General features: G+C 38.4%; 1 protein-coding gene across 1 annotated transcript in view; it reads right to left on the reverse strand.

Annotated features, from left to right (window-relative positions):
- The window catches only part of LOC116985866 (tetratricopeptide repeat protein 30A-like), a 59187-nt gene that overhangs the window by 29775 nt on the left and 5283 nt on the right, over positions 1-24129 (reverse strand). Inside the window, 13 exon segments of the mRNA XM_033040955.1 lie at positions 1506-1716; positions 3173-3249; positions 4971-5036; positions 7598-7651; positions 9309-9374; positions 12802-12954; positions 16901-16950; positions 17427-17555; positions 18439-18543; positions 19592-19727; positions 20842-20898; positions 23227-23381; positions 23384-23435. Coding sequence (XP_032896846.1) covers positions 1506-1716; positions 3173-3249; positions 4971-5036; positions 7598-7651; positions 9309-9374; positions 12802-12954; positions 16901-16950; positions 17427-17555; positions 18439-18543; positions 19592-19727; positions 20842-20898; positions 23227-23381; positions 23384-23435 — 1311 coding nt within the window.

The following is a 24129-nucleotide window of genomic DNA, read 5'->3' on the forward strand; positions in this document are numbered from 1 at the left end:
TCACTAACAGGCTGAAGGTACAAAGTCTCGTCAAAAAGTACAGGTCTTCCATTGTAAGGAGAAATCAGTAAGTTATTGCTGCTGACTGGCACCATGCAACATTCCAGATGCAGGAGCAAACACTAAGGAACGCTTTGAAGCTAGGTGCAGTTATCCCAAAGGCTTTTGTGGGAAAAGATAGTCTAGGGTACTGCCACCGCCACTGGACACTGAGGCACTGCATCCTGTATTACAGACTCTCACTTTCATTGATGTATTGTAAGAGACTGTATTGATTAGATGGTACAATGGGGGTAAAGAATAATGTGCACTGACAGAAGTTCCTGTATATGTCATTATCAATAAAGTATATATTTGAAATAAGCCTGTACATTTTGTATTTAATCCTCATTACAAGAGCAACAGTCCCTCTGAGCAATGATATTTATAATAATCCTTTCCATGTAATTAAAAAGAGTTAATGTGCTTAATCAACCATTTTCTTATGGAGATGAATTCTAAATCTTATGGAATTTAGAATTCAAAAGATAAGAAAACTAAAAGGCACATGTTTAAAAATAGATAATCAGATAACAATGAAGCTTTATGATAGGCAATTTTTTGAAAAAATGTGAAAAATTAATCTTATTTCTGAAAACACATTGAATTCCCATCACTGAAATTACAAGGTCGCAATATTAAGTCAAACCTTAAACAGCCTATTTATCTTTTTTAATCCACTTTTTTATGTATGTATTTCATTCCTTCCATTGAATCTATCAGAAATTATTCTATACTACTATTATCTACCAAATTTATTAGTCTCTAACTTTTTTAAGAATGTCATGGAATCTAAAAGGTCAGAGACTGATGCAATTCACATCCTGTAAAACGTACAGTCCTATTTGCAGTGAGTTGATTAAGAAGAAAACTGGCTTACTGCATTGAGAATTCAAGGCCACATATTAGCCATACAATAACACTAGAACTAACTACGTACAATTTGTTATCAATCGATGGAGAGAATTCAGCGTATGAAAATCATTCAATGATGATTATGCCTTGAATTCTCGGGTGGATCAAAAATCTTGACCACAGTTAAGAGGGACATTTCCAAAAAATGAATCAAATTTACATAAGAAATGTTGTGGTGATTGATTGACCAACACCGTTCAAGTACTATGTTTGGTTTTTACTGAGTATTTTTCTATTTCATTTTAAAAAACTGAAATAAAGATTCAGTGTGAAGCACTGGGAGCAGGTAAACTCACATTATGAGCACCTATCAGCGTAGGATGCAGATATACTAAATAGCTCACAAAGGTTGATTAGCTTCGAATTTAACTTCTAAATACTATTTGCAATGATATTCATAATCAACTATCAATACCTAAATTCATTTTTTCAAAATTATGGTAGCATTAAAACTAAGCAGGTAATAAATGCAGGCAATAATAGTTATTGAGGATGCATGATGGCAGTTTACTATTGTTGTTAAAACAAGCACGCAAACATTGGTGTCTTACGTTATCGTAATGTTTTTTCACGATTGGTTCATAGAAGCCTATTGCCTCTTTATACTTGTTTTCTTGCATAAAGAGAACATGGGCAACATTCAGTTTCCAAACATCATGCTCATTGCAGAACTCCACTGACTTTCGGAAGATTTTCTCAACCATTTGGTAGTTTTCCAAGTTCCAATAGATTCGGGCCTGAGCCATAAGCACTGGAATGTACCTAAAAAAAAAATCACCACATTAGCTTTATAATAATGAAGGTGCAAACTTAATACAAGGCATACATTTTTTTTTAATCCAACAAATCGCCACTGTAGTATCCCTAGTCTGGTGGCTGTAGAAGTGTTGCCCAGGGATACTTGAGTTCTCATCCTGGGGAATGTCACCTTACATTGCTATCTTGCAGATGCACGTAGAGATTGCCTCTAATATGATCATGACCACATGTGAGAAATATAACTTACAATAATAATTCCATTTCATGCATTCACCCCATAATCTCTTTTATTCTTTCCTTCCATTTTCACATTATCACCATTTCAAAATTGTTTTTATATTTGTTTAGGGTCTGTTGGAAGGCTCTTGACTTTTAGTTTAGTTTAGAGATACTGTGTGGAAACAGGCCCTTTGGCCCATCGGATCCGTGCCGACCAGCGAACCCCGCACATTTATACTCAGCCAATTAACCTGCAAACCTGTACATCTTTGGAGTGGGGGAGGACACAAAAGTCTCAGAGAAAATCCACGCAGGTCACGGGGAGAATGAAGAAACTCCGCACAGACAGCACCTGTAGTCAGGATCAAACCCGGGTCTTTGGCGCTGTAAGGCAGCAACTCTACCGCTGCGCCACCGTGCCGCCCTCGAGACATAAAATTATTTTCTCCCTCTCCTGAGTATTTCTCTTTAGTTGTGTCATAATTTGAGAAAATATGGCAGTGATCAGTGATACTTCTTTGTGTATGAAGAGGTTCAACCACCCATTCCTTCATGCAGCCCCTTCCCAGCCCTCAGTAGATCCTGAGCATCCTGAGCTCAACCTTGTCTTGTCAAAGAATCATACATCTGGAGTTCCTGCAAGAGTCACCATGCAGGAGCATTCTGAAACACAAACCACTTTTTTCCCCTCTTTGAATCTGATGTTTTAGAAGAAATAATTATACATGACACCTCCCAAGTATTTTTTCCTGGTGTCTTGTGCAAGATAAGAAAATAAATTATGTGGAGTTAGAAATTTTAATTCAGGGATCTATTGAATGTGGATGGATGATGGAATGCTGGCAAGTGTCCAACATGGATCTGTTTGTAAATAGACGACAAGCCAATTTTAGTTGTTACAAGAATTAGCTCCACATCATTACATACTATGAGGATGCCTTTACGACTTCCCTTAACGGCCTGGCCAAAAGTAAATTTATTAAACAATGGTTTTACAACCAAATAATCTATTTCTGAAGAAGGGTTTCGGCCCGAAACGTCGCCTATTTCCTTCGCTCCATAGATGCTGCTGCACCCGCTGAGTTTCCCCAGCAATTTTGTGTACCTAATCTATTTTTAATATTTTTTTTAAAAACTGGATACCATGATATTTTAGTACTCACTAGAAACTGCCATCCCCTTCCCCCCCGTCAAATTTATAGTCTCAATCACTTATTTAGATTTTCTGAAAGCAACTCACTTCTCAAGTGCTTCATCATACTCATTTACAGCCCTTTTTACAGCTTCATCATCTCGATTATGTCTTGCTTCCTGTACCTGGATGGAAAATAAATGTTGCTGTATTATGCATTCACCATAGTCTGATACCAAAACCTTTCATTTTTTCCTGCAAGATAAAGTGAAGTTAGCTTCATTTTTTAGATAATAATCATCCAGGCATGGATGCATGGCTGATCATCTACATACAGAAGAGTATCAAAAGATCACATTTAGTAATTGCTATTGTCAGAAGTGAGGGAAGATTGAGTAAAATAAAAATCTTTTATAATTATTTTGTGCTTCTTGCGAATAAAATCACTATTGCATCTTGCGTGGCCCCATTCGGTGTGGTGGCAGTTGAAATCACCTGAGTTTTGCCTTATAGCAATGATAAGGCTGAATGATGTTTAATATAAGAAAATATTAAATAGATTCCTGGCCAGTTTACAACTTAGATTTTAGTCTCAAAGCAGGCTTTGCTCCAGTAGATTGATACAGAAAGGCAAGTCTCAGCTTGGTTCAGGTTGCTGTGTATTGAGATAATGACCAATGACTTTAAAATGTATCTACCATTTGATGAGAGAGGAAGCCCAGATTGATCCCAGTAAGGGGTATTGAGATAATGTCCAATGCCTTTAATATGTAAAATACCTTCTACCACATGACAGGATGCCTTTGATGCAACTGATGTAACGAGACAGCTCAGAAACATCCTGTAGTAACGTGTATTCTCTGTACCTCTGACCACGACTAATGTTTGTGGAATGTGCTAAGGTGACAAAACAACAGTATATAATACCATGTAATTCTGTTGTTCAGGGAAGTGGACTGAGGACAGCCAAGTGTCTGTGTTGCTCACTTGGCTGGGGTTTCCTAGCCACTTCCATCGGCCGATAATAAGTAAAGTTTTGAACTGGTCGTAATGTGAGTTGTTTATTAAGAAGTGAACCTGTTTGTTTAATTAAAAGTAACTTTTTCAGCAATTCTGTATTAGTTAATGTTGCTTTCGAAGTCTAAGGCAAGTCAACTCGAAGTCTAAGGCACAATAAAGGCTTGTGTCTGTGGCTAAAAGACAAAAAATTAGAGGAGTTAAAGAATATGCTGTCTCTATAATTAGATGGAGTGTTCTGTGGTTCTGGTTTTATGCTATATTCTTTTGGGCTTGTTTCAGTGTAGAAGTGCCATGAAGGAAATATATACACATGAGATGTGGTAAGGAGAATGGGTCATACATTCGATTCAAAGTTTAAAACAATTCTCAGTACTTTGTAAAGTGATGCTGAAATTTGAATTTATTTTCTTGAGATTAAATTCAACCATAACTATTACCAATCTAAATGCAGCTTTGAATTATTGGACAGCCAGAAATCCAATATCGACAAGAGTCCTATGAACTCTATTCCCTTTAAACCCCCTCATCAAGCTTATATTGCTGCGAGCTGCTGTTCGCAATCGTTCTTTAGAGAAGCATCACTGTTATTTTTTACTGGAATTTATCAAACTGAGAAAGAATGGCCAAACTTCTCCAAGTTGTCCTGAAACGGAATGAATAGCTGCTGATCACCAACAATGATAGATTTATCATCATTATTATAATAACATTATAAATCAAGAGTATTGTACCAGAAAAGCAGTGATTAAATTATAGGTTCTTATAACATTGTGATATCACTAAACTACTCATTTTTAAATTATAAATGGAAGTTATAAAACTAAGCATTTCATACATACCAATATTTAATCTAAATTATGAACAATTATTATTTTTTAATATCTACCTGTTTTGTCAATTTCCGTAACTGTTCAGTGAGTTTACCAGCCATTTCATCAAATTTTCTGAATGCCTATAAAATGTATAGAATCAAAGTAAAGTTTTATTATTGTTATTTCAAACTGTCTTCTAACCATCAGTAATTCTGCTGTGTACAGGACTCTAGACTTTAAGCTAAATTCCTTCTGAATTTTTTCTACATTTCGAAGTTCTGCAGAAACATGGGAATTGTTTTGTTTCAGAGTTGCATCACTTTGGAAAGTTTTGTTGCCACTGGAAGATTGCTCTTGAATCATCTCTATTAATAATCTAGACCACTCAGCTGACTTGCATTACAATCGTTGCCACCATATGTAAAACAGCGCCAGAGACCTGGTTCAATCCCAACCTCGTCCTGTCTGTGTGGAGTTTGCACGTTCCCCCTGTGACTGCGTGAATGTTCTCTGAATTCTCCAGTTTCCTCCCACATCCTAAAGATGTGTGGGTTTGCTGGTTAATTGGCCTCTATAAAAATTGCCCCTGATGTGTCAGGAGTGGATGACAGAGTGGAATAACACAGAACTGGTGCGAACGGGTGCTCGATGGTCAGTGCGGACTCAATCAGCCAAAGGGCCTGTTTCTATGCTTTGTCTCTAAAACTAAACTACATAAGAAGTCCAACATTGGAGAGGAGCATCAGGGAACACCAGGAAGAGTGTGCACCAAGTTTGGGATTTCCATATTTGTTTATAAAGTCTGCCCGTGTCATTGTTTCATGGAAAATTATTGTCTGGTCTGTGGAGCCCTTTCAGCATTTTTGTCATGAGATCTCATCCAAGGTCTTTCCACATCGTTCATTCATACTTTTGGTGTGCAGAGTGGTCATTGACAAATCCACACCTGACTCCTGAAGAGTGTTTCTGATCTGTCAGCCAGGTGTTTGGAGATTTTTCTTTATTTATAGAGAGAATTCTTCTGTCATCAGCTGTGGAGGTCTTCCTAGGCCTGTCAGTCCCTTTGTGATTAGTAAGCTCATCAGTGCTCTCTTTCTTCTGAATGATGTTCCAAACAGTTGATTTTGGTAAGCCTAAGGTTTGGATGATGTCTCCAACAGTCATATTCTTGGTTCTCCGTCCCATTATGGATTCTTTAACTTTCATTGGCACAACTTTGGTCCTCATGTTGATAAACAGCAATAAAAGTTTCCAAAGGTGATGGAAAGACTGGAGGAGAGACTAGGTGCTGAGAGCTCTCTTATACCTGCATTGCGGAGGCAATTAAACACATCTGAGCAATTACAAACACCTGTGAAGCCATGTGTCCCAAACATTATGGTGCCCTGAAATGGGGGGACTATGTATAAACACAGCTGTAATTTCTACATGGTGAAACCAAAATGAATAAAAATACCCTTTAATGAAATCTGACAATGTGCACTTTAACCACATGTGATTTTTTTCTATTACAAATCTCAAATTGTGGAGTACAGAGGCAAATAAATAAATTATGGGTCTTTGTCCCAAACATTATGGAGGACAATGTACATGCCTAATGGATTTAGGATGGATTTTATGCTAATAATCTCATCGAGAGAGGAGGAGGAGCCATCTTGGGGAACGGCTGCTAACCAGCAGCCGTCCGTTTAATTCACTTTGTAGTTTTTTTGTAGTTCTAGTGAGTCATGTGTTTTGTTTGTGGGAGAAATAGGCTTTTTAATGTGGGGGGAAGGGGGTAACTATATTTCTAGGTCCCTACCTGGTCGGTGAGGCAGCTTTTTCTCTGGGCTGCCCCGTCGACCCGTCCTCGTGGCCTACCAGCGGGCGTGGAGCGCCGTTTCCTGGCGGGGACCGCCCAGCACCTCTGCTTCGGTGGCGGCACAGCGCTGGAGCGCTATCGCGGAGCGGAGCGGGCGATGCCTTGCCTGGGTCGCCGCGCTGGATCGACGCGCTGGAGCTCCGGTGAGCTGTGACCGCCGAGTTCAACACCTCCGGGCTGCGGAGCGGAGCGGGTGGCGCCGACTTCAACATCGAGAGCCTGGGAGCTCCAAACCGGCACAGCCTTGTCGGCTTCGGAAGCCGCGGTTTCCGGTAAGGAAGCGGCCGTTCCAGGTGGCCCAGCCGCTGAGAGGACTCTCCCGACGCCGGGGCAACAGCACCCGGCGAGAACGGACAGGAACATCAGGCCTCCGTAGAGGCAATAGCGGAGGCCTCAATAGGCCTGACTTTGGGAGAACTGGGGATGGGGACTGGACATTGTGCCTTCCTCCACAGTGGTAACCATTGTGGGGGGATGATTTTTGTGTGTAAGTGATTATTTTAGTTTGTGTCCAAGATGGCTGTCGGAAGGGAAAGTGTACGCTGGCGCGGTTTAGCTGCTGCTGCTCTCTCTTCACATTGTGTTTTTGATTTTTTTGTCTTTGGATCGATTTCTGTCTTTAATTTGTGTATTGGTGATGTCTTTATTATTTATTTTACTCTGATTATATGTTTTTTACTCTTGTTAAATTCTGTAAGGTGTCCTTGAGACTTTTGAAAGGCGCCCACAAATAAAATGTATTATTATTATTATTATCTTATTGACCAAAGTTCAATTCTTTCCATAGTTGTTTAATAACAACTTATATAAGAAAAGTCAAGTAAAAAAAAAATCTCTTACCTCTTCTGGTGCCGTCTGACAGGTTATCATGGCATCTAGGAATTCATACAAGTACTATACAATTAAAAGAAAAGATAAATATACAGATATCCTTGAAAAGTAGTAATGTAGTAACGTCTCACACTTTACAGAGGATTCATATCAAAGTTCTATTTAAAACAATGCAAAGAAGTGTTAAATACTCCGGAAATATATTGGTGTATGATGCCACTTCAAATGAATCTAGATATTTTCATCAATATGAAGGGATTCCAGTTCAATCTATACCCAACTTTTTTCTGCAGTTCAGCACACCGAAATATTCTCAATACTCCTCGCAGCAGATCTAGTGGGACACTTTGTGGAATGTTGGTAGCTGCTCTACTTCTCCCCTGCCCCTGTACACTTGAGCCTCATGTCTCAGCGCATGCAAACTATTTGCATGCCTTGGCCTGGAATGTATAAACAGATTCACTTTCTTGTATGTGGGCGTGTAAGATGAGTGACAGTGGGCTAGAAATTCACCCTCAATCACCCGCACTACAAGCAGCTATGTCGCTGTTGTGGGATGACACCGTTTCATTGAATTCACTATCTTTTCGGAAACTGGGGGAGTTCTTGGTAACCTGAAATGAGGAAAGGATTGAAATGTGGAGAGGGGAGCAAGGAAAGCAGATGCATGCTTCCATGAATGGATTCACCTGCAGCTTGTAAGTCAAAATAAGGGCATGGATAAATGAGAACTGTTCCAACATAAAATATGGCACGCAGATTTCCTCATTATTCCCTCATCTCCAGCTCTGACAGTGGCCACCGTCTCATTTCCACGGTGATATTCACTATCACGTTCCCTGGGGTTCAGTGAGCCCGACCTCCCTTTCCTTTTCCTGCTGTCTAATGCCATGCACTCCCTTTTACTACAAGAAAGGTAGTGTTGCCGCTGTTTGGAACATGTAGATATGATAGAAAAGCAAAAAGTGTGTATGAACTGCGAGTTGTGGGCATGAGGTGTGTGAGGGTGAGTTGGAACCTGTACATTTTCTGATTGAGTACCGATTGACAAAGATTGGAGTAGTTTGGCAGTGGATGTGGAGATAATTACTGGTAGAGTGGTGCATTTTGGGCAAGTGGTGTTTTTTTTCCAAATGACGAGAAACTAGAAACTGAAGACATTCAGCTATCTTAGTACAAATGTTTACTAAAAGTTAGTGGAAGAGTACAAAGAGAAATTAAGAAGTATACTAGAATACAAAGGGCAGTTCAGTGATCAGAGTAGGAAATGGAGCTCAATAGAGCACTGCATTCAGTTTATGGCAATTCATTTAAAGAAGGATATATTAATTTTGACATGCTATAGTGCAGACTTATAAAAGTGATCCTGCGAATAAATGTTAAATTATGACTATGGAAAAAATGTGGATTATATTATCTTGACTAAAGCACTGTGATACCTTAGAGTACAAACTGAGCCACTGCACTTAAGAAGATGTAGAAGGCAAACAAAAAGCTAGTCATATAGAATATGAAATAATTTACAAAATATAATTATCTTCTCTACACATCCACGACTCTTTGCTAACTGGGGTTTATATAGATGCATAACTCTTTTTATCACTACTTTGAAATGCTGCTACGTAAAAACCTTAACAAAACATTTGTGGTATGCATTTTTTTGTTGTAAGTAGAAGTAAACATGCCTTCTTTGTGAAATTGATAAGCTTCACTATCTTACCGGTGTGAGAAACTTGTACGTAAGATGAGCATTTTCAGCCAAAACATCTGCAGCCAAGTCAAAATACTGGAAAAAGTAAAACAAAATAGTTCACCAGTTGTGTTTTCCCACTAAAACATTATTTGAAATCTTTCTACCAGAGTAAATATGCAAATCATATTTTATTACATTTTTCCATATTTCTCATTTGTCAAGACATAAAATTAATTCTATTTCACATAATACCTTAAAATCAATCATACGTTTCTATTTAAAAGAAAATACGCACTTAAATTGTACTAAAATACTAAAAGCATAATTTCACAGCAATATTGATACATTGAGAAACAATTAATCAACCCTTTTAATTTGTGCACATACATACACGCACTATGTATCATGCATATTCTAACAGACTGCAAAATTTAATTTGCCAGATCTGATCCCGGTCAGAGTATAAGCAGTCTGTTTGTGCGTGATAGACAACCATGTTTATTCTGTAAATCAACAACTGATTTTGCCCATGAAAAGTGTATTCTTATCTTGTCAGCCTAGAAAATATTTGAGGATGCTACAAACTCTTCAATATCTACTGCCTTTAATAGATGGAAAAATGTCATCAAGATAGATTGCAAACGTAGACCTACATTGTTAATTATAATGTATTAAAATGTTATGAAAAAAAGTATTATTTAATATTTTAAATAACAATACAAATTATCACTAATAATTTAAAACTATTTTTGAACAACTAACAGAACGTTTTATTATTCTCAGAAATTGATTCCTTAACATAAATTGTTGCATGTTTAATCAAATACAGCCCAAAAAGGTTGTAAATGTAGTAGGTGATTCCTGGAAGGAGATGATCATGGCTTTTTCTGTAGTGCCCAGGAAAAAACCCAAAAAACATCCCCACTCCTCTTGGCTGTATATGGATGGAAAAGTAACAAGTGTATATTTTCCTGTTGCGAAAAAAAACCGGATCTGAGCTGCCTCAAATCCTGCTCCCTTCAGGATAATCCAAATTCCGATGAGGACATTAAGTCAATTTGAGGTGATGATTAAAATTGCCATGATCTTGTTGTGTCACAGATGCATTAACTGTCTACTCTCACCCTTGCCGATCTCGATTTTGAATGTGAACACATTTGGATGCAAACCGGCATTCAAAAGGTTTTGAGGGAGAATCCATACCTCCACTAAAATTTATTTGATTAAACATGCAACAATATTACTCACTAAACTGGAATATACTCTATTGCCATTTGACTCATGATGAAAATCAATTACAAACCAGTATTGGTATGAATTCAGCATGGCTTCATTTTTACCATAATTCTATTATCAAACTTTGCTGGAGTGCAATTTAGATAACATTTTGACATTTTTACTATGTTAGTAATGATCTGAAAAATTTACCCTTCTTAAATGTATACCATCACTATTCAGCTTCACTTTATTTATTCACTTTGTCTAAATGACATATTCCTGTAGCTTTCCTAACATTGATATTAGATTAACTAGATTATACTTTATTTTTTCTGTTCCACTCTTTGCGTATACTAACAAGACATTGGCAATTCATCAAATTAATGTCATAGCTTCCAAGTCCAGGAATGTACAACATTTCTATTAACATATCTGTAATTTCCTGACCTACTTTTAGTACACTGGACTTAAAACCATTAGGTTTGAGGCATCATTCATCTCGTCTTAATAGTTTCTCTATTTAACCATATAACAATTACAGCACGGAAACAGGCCATCTCGGCCCTTCTAGTCCGTGCCGAACACGTATTCTCCCCTAGTCCCATCTACCTGCACTCAGACCATAACCCTCCATTCCTTTCCCGTCCATATAACTATCCAATTTATTTTTAAATGATAAAATCGAACCTGCCTCCACCACCTTCACTGGAACCTCGTTCCACACAGCTACCACTCTCTGAGTAAAGAAGTTCCCTCTCATGTTACCCCTAAACTTCTGTCCCTTAATTCTCAAGTCATGTCTTCTTGTTTGAATCTTCCCTACTCTCAGTGGGAAAAGCTTATCCACGTCAACTCTGTGTATCCCTCTCATCATTTTAAAGACCTCTATCAAGTCCCCCCTTAACCTTCTGCGCTCCAAAGAATAAAGACCTAACTTGTTCAACCTTTCTCTGTAACTTAGTTGCTGAAACCCAGGCAACATTCTAGTAAATCTCCTCTGTACTCTCTCTATTTTGTTGACATCCTTCCTATAATTAGGCGACCAAAATTGTACACCATACTCCAGAATTGGCCTCACCAATGCCTTGTACAATTTTAACATTACATCCCAACTTCTATACTCAATGCTCTGATTTATAAAAGCTAGCACACCAAAAGCTTTCTTTACCACCCTATCTACATGAGATTCCACCTTCAGGGAACTGTGCACAGTTATTCCTAGATCCCTCTGTTCAACTGCATTCCTCAATTCCCTACCATTTACCATGTACGCCCTATTTTGATTTGTCCTGCCAAGATGTAGCACCTCACACTTATCAGCATTAAACTCCATCTGCCATCTTTCAGCCCACTCTTCCAACTGGCCTAAATCTCTCTGTAGACTTTGAAAATCTACTTCATTATCCACACCACCACCTATCTTAGTATCATCTGCATACTTACTAATCAAATTTACCACACCATCATCCAGATCATTGATGTACATGACAAACAACAGCGGACCCAACACAGATCCCTGTGGCACCCCACTAGTCACTGACCTCCAACCTGACAAACAGCCATCCACCATTACTCTCTGGCATCTCCCATTCAGCCACTGTTGAATCCATCTTGCTACTCCACCAGTAATACCCAACAATTGAACCTTCTTAACCAACCATTTTGCAATTAGTTTTATAAATTATGTCCAATACTGTCACCTTTTAGTTTTTGTTATACTCATTGAATTTCATAAATGGATCCACCGTATGAAACCAGGAAGTTAGCAGCAAACTGAATTCTTGTAAAGTTACTTTCACCTAAATAGTTTTCTGCTTTACATTTTTCCATCTTGCATCTTGCTCTTGTTTTCACTGCACTGAAAAAATCGACATTAGTGGCTACACAGTAGTGCATCGACCATTCAATATCAATCCTATGTTTTAAAACAATTTTAAATGAATGAAAGGGGACAATTGGCTGAACTGCATACATAGCTGATCTGGCAGATCGAGATGGAGGATGAGAATGTTTAAGATGCCATGTAAGCTACCAATCAAGTGGGCTGCTTTGTTTGGGATAGTTTTTAGTTTCTTGAGTGTTATTAGATCGACACACATCGAGACAAATACATCAGTCTCTTGTGATTTGTAGCTAATGGAAAGACTATTTGGGTTAATAAAATTCTTTCTCTTGCACAGAATTTATTGTGTTCCAACTTCAGAAAAAAAACTTAGTCTAATAAAACAGACTGTAAACTGAAGAAAATAAAAGTAGAAATGCTTATTTTCAAATGATATAGAAAACATGCACATAAACACACTTCATATTTGCAGTACAAAAGAAGTAGGTTGCCAAAGGTTTCTGGTGGAAAAGGGTTCTGTTGGAGTAAGAACTGTAGTTTTTCAAAACCCTCGGTTGGTTTGGAGTCCATGTTCATCAGGGCTTGGTTATGAAGAGTGACTGGGTCAAGTTCCTATTGAGAAAGTACAGTAAATTACTGCAGGCTTGCTTATGTAATTCAAATATAGGAGATACATTTCTTACAAAGAAAGCTTGAGTACATGCTCAAGTTACTTCTTGCATTTAATTGATTTAAAACATTGCTGAACATCACTTGTTTAGAAACATAGAAACATAGAAATTAGGTGCAGGAGTAGGCCATTCGGCCCTTCGAGCCTGCACCGCCATTCAATATGATCATGGCTGATCATCCAACTCAGTATCCCGTACCTGCCTTCTCTTCATACCCTCTGATCCCCTTAGCCACAAGGGCCACATCTAACTCCCTCTTAAATATAGCCAATGAACTGGCCTCGACTACCCTCTGTGGCAGGGAGTTCCAGATTCACCACTCTCTGTGTGAAAAAAGTTCTTCTCATCTCGGTTTTAAAGGATTTCCCCCTTATCCTTAAGCTGTGACCCCTTGTCCTGGACTTCCCCAACATCGGGAGCAATCTTCCTGCATCTAGCCTGTCCAACCCCTTAAGAATTTTATAAGTTTCTATAAGATCCCCTCTCAATCTCCTAAATTCTAGAGAGTATAAACCAAGTCTATCCAGTCTTTCTTCATAAGACAGTCCTGACATCCCAGGAATCAGTCTGGTGAACCTTCTCTGCACTCCCTCTATGGCAATTATGTCCTTCCTCAGATTTGGAGACCAAAACTGTACGCAATACTCCAGGTGTGGTCTCACCAAGACCCTGTACAACTGCAGTAGAACCTCCCTGCTCCTATACTCAAATCCTTTTGCTATGAAAGCTAACATACCATTCGCTTTCTTCACTGCCTGCTGCACCTGCATGCCTACTTTCAATGACTGGTGTACCATGACATCCAGGTCTCGCTGCATCTCCCCTTTTCCTAGTCGGCCACCATTTAGGTAATAGTCTGCTTTCCTGTTTTTGCCACCAAAATGGATAACCTCACATTTATCCACATTATACTGCATCTGCCAAACATTTGCCCACTCACCCAGCCTATCCAAGTCACCTTGCAGTCTCCTAGCATCCTCCTCACAGCTAACACTGCCCCCCAGCTTAGTGTAATCCGCAAACTTGGAGATATTGCCTTCAATTCCCTCGTCCAGATCATTAATATATATTGTAAATAGCTGGGGTCCCAGCACTGAGCCTTGCGGTACCCCACTAGTCACTGCCTGCCATTGTGAAAAGGACCCGTTTACTCCTACTCTTTGCTTCCTGTTTGCCAGCCAGTTCTCTATCCACATCAATACTGAACCTCCAATGCCGTGTGCTTTAAGTTTGTATACTAATCTCTTATGTGGGACCTTGTCGAAAGCCTTCTGGAAGTCCAGGTACACCACATCCACTGGTTCTCCCCTATCCACGCCACTAGTTACATCCTCGAAAAATTCTATAAGATTCGTCAGACATGATTTACCTTTTGTAAATCCATGCTGACTTTGTCCAATGATTTCACCACTTTCCAAATGTGCTGCTATCCCATCTTTAATAACTGACTAGCAGTTTCCCCACTACCGATGTTAGACTAACTGGTCTGTAATTCCCCGTTTTCTCTCTCCCTCCCTTCTTAAAAAATGGGGTTTTACGTTTGCTACCCGCCAATCCTCAGGAAGTACTCCAGAATCTAAAGAGTGAACCCAAATGTCTAGAGGAGCTTCCAATTAGATTTAGATTCTCAATATCTCTTTTATTCTCACCCTTCTTCAGTTGCTGTCTTTTGACTTTAGATTTTATAGATGCAGTGTGGAAACAGACCCTTTGGCCCACTGAGCCCACGCTGACCAGCGATCTCCCTGTACACTAATACTATTCTACACAGAAGGGACAATTTACAATTTTTACCGAAGCCGATTAATCAACAATCCTGCGAATCTTTGGAGTGTGGGAGGAAACCGGAGCTCCTGGAGAAAACTCACACATTCACTGGGAGAATGTACAAACGCTGTACAGACAGCACCCGTAGTCAAGATTGAACCCGGGTCTCTGGTGCTGTGAGGCAGCAATTCTACTGCTACACCACTGTGTCACCACTGCCAAAAGCCTAATTTCATAACATACTCTATTTTTTTATTTAGCGAATGCAAAGTCCTTTAGCCAAGCAGTTGCCTCTTGATCTGCTGTATGAAGGGTGACAAGTCCTCCTTTGAGTCTTTGTTGAGGGCATGCTTCAATGATGTGTTGCATTTGCTGCTCTCCACAAGCACACCGTGGGGTTGGGCTGCTGCCCCATTTGTGAAGGCTGGCCAAGCAGGGGCCATGTCCAGTCTCTATGTTCCTCTGTGTTGCTAACTCCACTTCTATTTCTAGGCATTATATTGTTTCCATCCTGCTATTCTAAATCCAGCCACGGTACAATGGCCAGCTGGTCTTCAGGACTTTTCCCTCAACCATATATTTCAGATAAAAGCCAGCTATTTATCTGGCAGTCAAATCTCAGTCATGTCAGGTCCATGGCATTACTGGTTTCTGACTTCTGGACCAGAACTCGACAATAGGAAATCCTATCAGTTTGCACAGTGATTGTTTGATTGATTTTAATCAATCCCACTGAACAAAATGGGGTAATAACTTTATCTTTCCTCAGCTATTCCCAGAGCTTCTATTGCACAGGTCTTTCCTCAGTCCCTTCATGATTGCACCTGTACCTGGCTGACAAAAAGGAAGAGGCTTGTTGGCTCTGATCTCTCAGGACCAAATCCTCTCAAACAATAGCCTCTGGTGATATGCCCAACGAGATCCAAATCTTTAGATTCCTTTTAAAAATTACAGAATTATCTTGTTTTGAAAAACTGTAATTTATTTTGACTGTAAATCAGTATTAAACCATTGGAATAAATCCTTTCAACTATTACTTTGTTTACTTTCATGGTTGTTATGTTGGCCTTGGCTATAAAACTAAAAGGCTACATGCATAACTACTGGATAATTGTAGAGCAATTTCTTTTAGCAACGTAATCAAGTAGGAATAGTTTTTAGTTAACTGTTTGAGTCAAATATTCCAAAGAAAAAAAATGCTGACATAGTTCCAATCATACTGAGCTGCCCATGACCTAATTAGTGATATCCTAAACAATATGACTCTCACTCTCACCAACTTCTACAGATGTGTCGTAGAAAACATTTTATCAGGATGTATCATGGCATGATTTGGGAATAGCTACATCCAGGTCACCAGTATAATATAATCAAGGACCAGCCACACCCTGGACACTCCCTCTCTCCACAGTCCCATCAAGCAAGAGGTACAGAAGTGTGAAAACACACACCTCTAAGTTCAGGGACAGTTTTTCCCAGCTGTTATGAGACAACTGAACCATCCTATCACCAACCGGAGAACGGTCCTGACCTACCATCTACCTCATTGGTGACCCTCAGACTGTTTTTAATCAGACTTAACTGGACCTGATCCTGCACTAAATGTTATTCCCTTTATCCTGTTTCTGTACACTGTGGACAGCTTGATTGTAATCCTTCCCTTGACTGGCTAGCGCGTAATAAAAAAGCTTTTCACTGTACCTCGGTACTCGTGACAATTAAATAAACTACACATGAAGTACAGGAAAGATATTCACAACAGCTGTAGCTGTCCAGACCAAAAAGGTCACAACTTAAGGATACTGGGATTTCTTTGCCCCACAGAGAGTGGGAAAGCTGTGAAATTCACTATTATGTAGGCATTGGAGGTTATGTTTTTAAATATATTAAAAAATAGAAAGGTATATTTCGTAATGTTAAAAGGATCAAAGTATATAGGGAGAAGTTGGGAACAGAGTACTAGGCGCATGATGAGCAATCATAGTGTTGAATGCTGGAACAAGCCTGAAGAACTGGATAGTCTGTGCCTGCTTTTATTCTCTATGTTCGTCCACTTGGTTACTGGAATAATTGTGAGGATTTTAACTAGAAGTCTTTATCACATCAGCAGGTGAACTTACCTCTTCAGATCTTGGCGGCATGTCTGTCAATGCCTCTTGTGCCGCTTCATCTGTTTAAAAGAGACGGAAGAGACATTCACATCTATAATATTCTCTAATTTGAACAATATTTTCCTGTGTCAAATTAAACTTTAAAAAGGTACAGAATCAGGACAAGAAAATACCAGATATACTATAAGCAGAAATGTCCCTGTTAAATGGGGTCCCAGAACCAGTTCCCCAGGAGTAATCAACAACAGTGGCTGCTTCAAATAACATAGTCTAACATCCCAAGCAATACTGGGCATCCCTGCCATATCCTGTGTTACGAAAGATCTGCCTTACGACAATTCAATATTATGCAAGTTCTCCCAGACTCTGCTCTCTCTGATCCCTTCACCAGGAAACAATTCAACGATTACCCCCAGAAAAATACCCAATGCATTCTCCAAAATCTCATTGAAGGAAGATCAAATATTTAACAAACTAAGAAGTTGGCTTAAGAAAGTACAAAACAGCTCCAATTATCTTTGTCTTATGCACTTACAGTTCTTAAGCTGGTATTCAATGGCTGCTTTTAGATTAAAAGCTTCAATCAATGCAGTTTCATGAAGCACCAATGTGTTACCCACACTTCTCACATCAATCCCTTCCGTTGTCATTCCAACACTGAGCTCTGAAAAACAACAACAAAAAATTTTTAAATCACAGAAACAAAGACCTAATGACAAAGGGGGAAGCCATTCAGCGCATCGTGTGCATGCCAGCTAGAAAGGTAGTTACATAAGGTTATCATCCAGTCTAGCTCTTATTCTGTCACCTTGTACGTTACTGCTCTTCAAGTGTTCAACATTTTAAATGAGATGATGGTTCTGCAACCTTTTGGGCAGACCCCTATTATTCTTACAGTAAATACATTTTCGCTCTTCTCTCCTCTAATGCTTCTACTTTGGCAGTTATTGACATCTCTAACACAAGGGAAATAGCACAGACATTGGGTATGCAAAATAAATAAAATCATGAAAGGAATAGATCAGGTAGATGTACAGTGCCTCCTGCCCAGAGTAGGTGAATTGAGGACATAGGTTTAAGGCGAAGGGGCAAAGGTTTAATAAGAATCTGAGGGGGTAACTGTTTCACACAAAGGGTGGTGAGTGTATGGTGAGTGTTTGAGCCTGGGACTATCCCAATGTATAAGAAACGGTTAGACAGGTACATGGATAGGACAGGTTTGGAGAGATATGGGCCAAATGCAGGCAGGTGGGACGTGTAGCTGGGATGTTTTGGGCGGTGTAGGCACGTGGGGCCGAAGGGCCTGTTTCTACGCTGTATCACTTTATGACTCTATGACTCTATATGATGAAGAAATTAACGAAAATATGTATTAATAAGGTACATGAAGTATACAAAGAGAATCATGCAGATTTAGCAAGTGTTGTAAACATTACAATCTGGAAATCCAAATATAGGCAGAGGGTTTGGGGCTCAAGCAAAGAATACCACTCATGTGTTTTTCTTTATTTTTTTAAATAAAGGTAAAACCAGGCTAATCAACTCACCTGGATGTTCCCTGATTCCACGTTCTATTATTTCTGCAATATACTTCAAAGCAGGCGCATACTGTTTCATGCTGTAGTAACAAAGGGCAATGTTGTAGGTCAAATCTGAAAGAGTAACAGAGTATATTTTATGTAAAACTGCAACATACTATGTGCTTTATAAATAGCCATTTGATGTACAATACCATGACTTCTCTGATTTTATGTGCGAGGATTCTATAAAAGAATGAGGTGGCTTTTGCCTTTTTCAGTTTTAAATCAGCTATGCATAAATGTTATATTCTATTATACTATACATTTTTGTAATTTCAGGTAGTAATAATAGTTGCAATCTGCAAAGTATAAATAGTGCACGACAATTAAACTATAATCTTTAATTTTACTTTAAAGTTTACATACAGATTAGAAACTGATTTTTGGTAACCAGTAATTAACTGTTTCTGCTGAGGATGTTCAATATCTTCCTAATATTCAGTTCTATTGTGAAAAATGAGGGGGAAGGAAGAGAGATATGGAGATAAATTAGGATTTGGGTCAAAGGGTGCAAAGGGTGTAGAATAATATTGCCTCATGTTATTAGATGGCACAATATGGCACTGTGCCACCACTGGGCAACTAACACAATCATCAGGGATGACCACAGATGCACAGCATTGTTAGTTGGGGTGTGTGTCAGATCTTCATCAGTGCAGTTCGCCTGCAAGATGGCAGCACTTGTATAACAATGAAGGAAAGTCAACTGGTGTTAACTGAAGGATGATATCTGTGATATATTCCTTGCAATTCAAAAAGGAAAGTGGCAGCTCACGACCTTTTGATTCAATTTCTTCTCCCATCAGAATCACCACTGTCCTCAATGAAATACAGAGGGAAATTATAGTAGTATTAGTATGAAACACAATAAAAAGTGTCTGGTTCAATTTCTCCATTGATGGGATTTCTTGCAGAAAATAGTGCAAATCCTTCAAAACACGGGCAACATACCTTGTGTGATTTATGCATGAAACAAATGTTTTATTAATATAAGTTCTAGGTTATGATTCAATGAGAGCCATAATAATCTGGTATGCAAGACTTATAAAGATTTTCTTAAGGAACATTACATTTTATGACCAATACTTGGTTACATTTTAGATCTTTTTAGACATTTTACCTGGTTTGTAGCCCACAACCTGCATGGCTGTGGTAAATTTCTTGCAGGCCTCTTCATTGTGTCCTTCCTTGTACAGCAAACATCCCAAATTAATCTCAGTGTCTGGGTCATCGGCTGTCTGCTGCTCCACAAGGCTCTAACATAAAAAATTCTTCTATTTTATTACACAATCATATAAGATAAACAATTTTCTAATAACATTAATTTAAATTACACATTACATGTTTTATCTGCTCTACTATAAAATCATAAAAGTATCAATTAAAAATACCAGTCTGCAAAGTTGTTTCTGTCATAAACATTTTTAATAGTTCCTTTCCTCGGGCAGTCCAGGGTTATAACCACATCCCTGAATGTGCTGTATGTAATACCTTAACCCCATCATCCCTCTTTATCGCCAGCCCTATTGGACTGCTTATATCTATCATGACATAGCAAGCAAAAACATTGACTTAGTCCCTGTCTTTTTCTCAGCAGTAGTTCTAGTTCGTTGGTGAACAATCCAGGTGGTCAGCTTCCATCTGGGAGTAGTAGGTAGGTGTAGGTACTGTGTGAGTGTTCAGGTCTAAGGGAAAGTTGAAGGACAGAGGGATTATGGAGTATAAATCCATTGGCCTTTGAAGGGGCAGAGCAGGTAAACAACATGATTAGGATATGGGATACTGGCCTTCATAACTCATGGAATTGAATGGGGAAGTGGGGAGGTTATGTTCACAGCTTGGTCAAAATTCAGGTGGACTATTGCGTGCATTTTTGGGCGCTAATGTGTAAGGTACGATAGCACTGGAGAGAATGCAGAGATTCACCAGGATATTGCCTGGGATGCAGCAATTCAGTTAGGGAGAGAAACTGGAGATGACAGGTTGTTCTCCCTGGAGCAGAGGAATTTGGTGTATAAAATTATGAAGGGTTTAGATTGGTGAGAAAACTTCTCTACAGATGAAGTGGTGCAGAGACAGAGTAGAGAGAATCTGATGCAACAAAATTAAAAGTACAGGGTTTTGAAAGGAAATATAGCACTAGAAAAGTGGGAAAGGTTGAAATCCAATCATATAAGCACCGACTTTACTAGGCAAATTCATCATTTGATGTCTATTGTAGTTTAATGGGCAATATTTTTACAAATATTTTAATTATTTAAAATGTAAGTACTAGTCATGCTAAAATCGTATTTATACATAGAATACTTTTATTTTTCTAGGTTTACATTAATGTCAAGTATCCAAAACTGAGAATTATGCAATTTTTACCTTTGCTCCTGTAAGGTCTTCTTCTCCGTATTTAATTGCAGATTGGAGTTTCAACACCTGATCGAGAAAATCACATTTTATTTATGCTTTCCTACTTCTTGGAGAAACCATCACAATCTACTGTAATATTTGAATTATTACTGAAAACAAAATTACCCATAATTTCTCATCAGCTCCATTTTTATTTGTTGTAATCATTTGTTCAAAAATCAGTAAAACCAGGCCAGAACTACAGAATTTCACGCAAATTCTATTTGTATATAAAACAAGCATAATTGTGGCAAGAACAATGTGCCAGAAGTAGATCTAATTCAATAATCGCAAATATTTTAAACAATTATATAGAACAGCTAAAAAGAAATAGCAGTGCCTGAGCTGACTTGTTTAGCAGCTCCTAGGATTACTTATCTAATCCTAAACTATACATCTGCAGAAAGCAATGGCAACTCAAAGAAATTCAGCTCAACATTTTTGAGCAGTAGTTTGAGGAGCATGCATTGTGGACTTCAGGCATATTTAGATTTAGATTGAGGCTCAGACTAAATACAATAGACAGCAGTTTTGATTGGTTAGTGGTAAGGATACAGAGGGCATGAATGCTATTTAAATAGATATGGGAATAAGATGGAGTGAAAATGGAGCCCCATCCTTTGCTGTTATCCGTCAGGGACAAGAAAATTGCCACAAGTGTGGACATTGATTTTTTTGTGTGTAAGTGAATATGTTAGTCTGTGTCCAAGATGGCTGTCGGAAGGGAGAGTGTACGCTAGCGCGGATTAGCTGCCGCTGCTCTCCCTTCACATTGTGTTTTTGATTTTTTGTCTTTGGAGCGATTTCTGTCTTTAATTTGTGTATTGGTGATGTCCTTATTATTTATTTTACTCCGACTATATGTTTTGAAAGTAAAAAAAATATTTTTTTTCTGTAAGGTGTCCTTGAGACTTAGAAAGGCGCCCGCAAATAAAATTTATTATTATTATTATTATTATTATTATTATTGACTGCAGCACAAATTGCTCACAGCATCATGGTGCATTTATTCATTCAAACTGGAGAGCTGAAAGATGTTTGCAGGTGGGCATAAAATAGTCAGGGAACCAACATTGTTCTTTCCACTCTGAACTAACGTTCCAAAAGCTGTATTATCTGCCATAATGCCAAGTTTTTAAAAATCTCCTTGTTGCTAAAGAAATATTTTGAGATGGTTATTCAAGTCAAGTCAAGTCAAGAGAGTTTATTGTCATGTGTCCCAGATAGGACAATAACATTCTTGCTTGCTGCAGCACAACAGAATATAGTAAGCATAAATACTGAACAGTTCAGTGTGTTTATATAGCATAGACCATACATATACACATAAATAAACAGATAAAGTGCAATAGACTGTTATAGTTCAGTTTGTTTGATGGCGAGTTTAATAGCCTGATGCCTATGGGGAAGAAGCTGTTCATGAACCTGGATGTACAGTACCAGATTTCAGGCTCCTGTACCTTCTACCTCATGGCAGCGGAAAAATGAGTGCGTGGGCATTCTTGTTGTTATGGTTGATTTAACAGTGATTAATGTAGCTGGAACTAAAATGAGATTCTACTGACAAATGTTTCAAGGGCAAGGGTACAAGTTAAAGAAGCCAAATCTCAAAGTTATCTCAAGATTACCAAGCAGGTCGTTTAAATGCTGGACGGATTATGTAGCGTGAGAGTTGGGAGTTTCAATTCATGGAAAGAGGGAGTTGTACAATTTGTATGAATACCACTTAAACTTAAAGGAAAGGAACAAATAACTGGCAAATCAAAAAACTCGGCAGACACTTAGACTGATATGAAAATCAGAAGGGTTTCTTTATTGTTAGGCTAATAAACCTTATTTCTAAGGATCATCATACTCATATGTTTGATTATACGTGAATGGTACGGCACAACATTTAGCTGCAATGTCGTAAATATATAGAGTATAGCACGGAGCTGTGATGGCAGTCTTGCATTAACGGGATGCATGCAGTCCAATTTAACAAAGCTTGCACAAAGCTTGCATCGCCAGCTATCTACTCATGGCACACACACAACTCAAGTTGATTACTCTGCCTGGATCTTTTTTTTCCAGAATAACTGCAAGAATCACAATAAACGTCCTTCTGAGATTTTCTCACTAATTGATAACATCACATGATCATAGTATAGAGTAGTCTTGAAATTATAGGTCATTGTTCTTCAGAGGAACAGAGCCTGACAATTTACATTTTTATTACATGGTTAATCATTACAATTCCAAGCCATGGCTGATATAAACTAAGTCACATAAATTAGGCAAAATGGACATACAAATCTCTCCATAACATAATGGGAAATACCAGATTTTCAGCAATAAATGTTCCAAGCATGTTACCTTAGTTTGATAAACTGGATTATCTATTAGAAAAGTTGCTTTCATGGCTTCTGTATACGTGCAAGCCTTGAAAAGAGATTGTGCATGGTAGAGTTTGTAATCATCTACTTCTGGGTGAATCTGTACCAATTGTTCATAGCAGTCTGCAGCATTCAAAAGTCTTGCATTTGATAGTAACAATATCCCAAGAGAGAGAGTGCTGCCCGGGACTGGAGACAAATTGACATGAATTAGGAAGATTAGAGCACAGACCATTAATTAGAAATAATGTAACCATATTCTTAGATTCCAAAATATTTTCAAGCTAAAAGCAGTCACAAAGTGCCACATTTAAAAGTGTGCCATTAAAGAAAAATACATCTTCCATTAATTTCTACAGTAGTGCAATATAAAGTTTATCTGCAGTGAAATCAGCCTCACTAAGCAGATTTACAGAAAAGTTTGAAACCTTGTTTTTTTTTTTAAAGGGCCAAAATTCAAACTGTATTTAGTTTCCTCGGTGATCGATGTGAAGGGGTTAATACATTTTATTTAACAAAATATTACAATTTTGCGTAATCACAGTCCTAGAATCAAGGACAAGGCACATAACACCAGATAATAATGAATCAATGCTAGCATTTACACAAAATGGAGTTGGCTGTCCTTCTTCTAGAAACGTAGTCCAGAAACTAAAATGAATGCATACACAGTAGAAACATGTGTAGATGCCCGAGCCAAGTTTGGAGAATACTGTTGACATTGCAAATATACCAATAGCTTGTTATTGGTTTAAATTATATATGGGTCCAGCCTCCCTTGCTTCCCTTAGGCTACAGATCTTTCAGTCAGATTTAGAAGTCGTGCTAATTGATAAGAAATGACTATAACGTTACTTACTTTTCTTTGTTCGGAGAGTGTGCG

The sequence above is a fragment of the Amblyraja radiata genome, chromosome 22 (genome assembly GCF_010909765.2).
Source record: "Amblyraja radiata isolate CabotCenter1 chromosome 22, sAmbRad1.1.pri, whole genome shotgun sequence".
Classification (NCBI taxonomy): Eukaryota; Metazoa; Chordata; class Chondrichthyes; order Rajiformes; family Rajidae; genus Amblyraja; species Amblyraja radiata.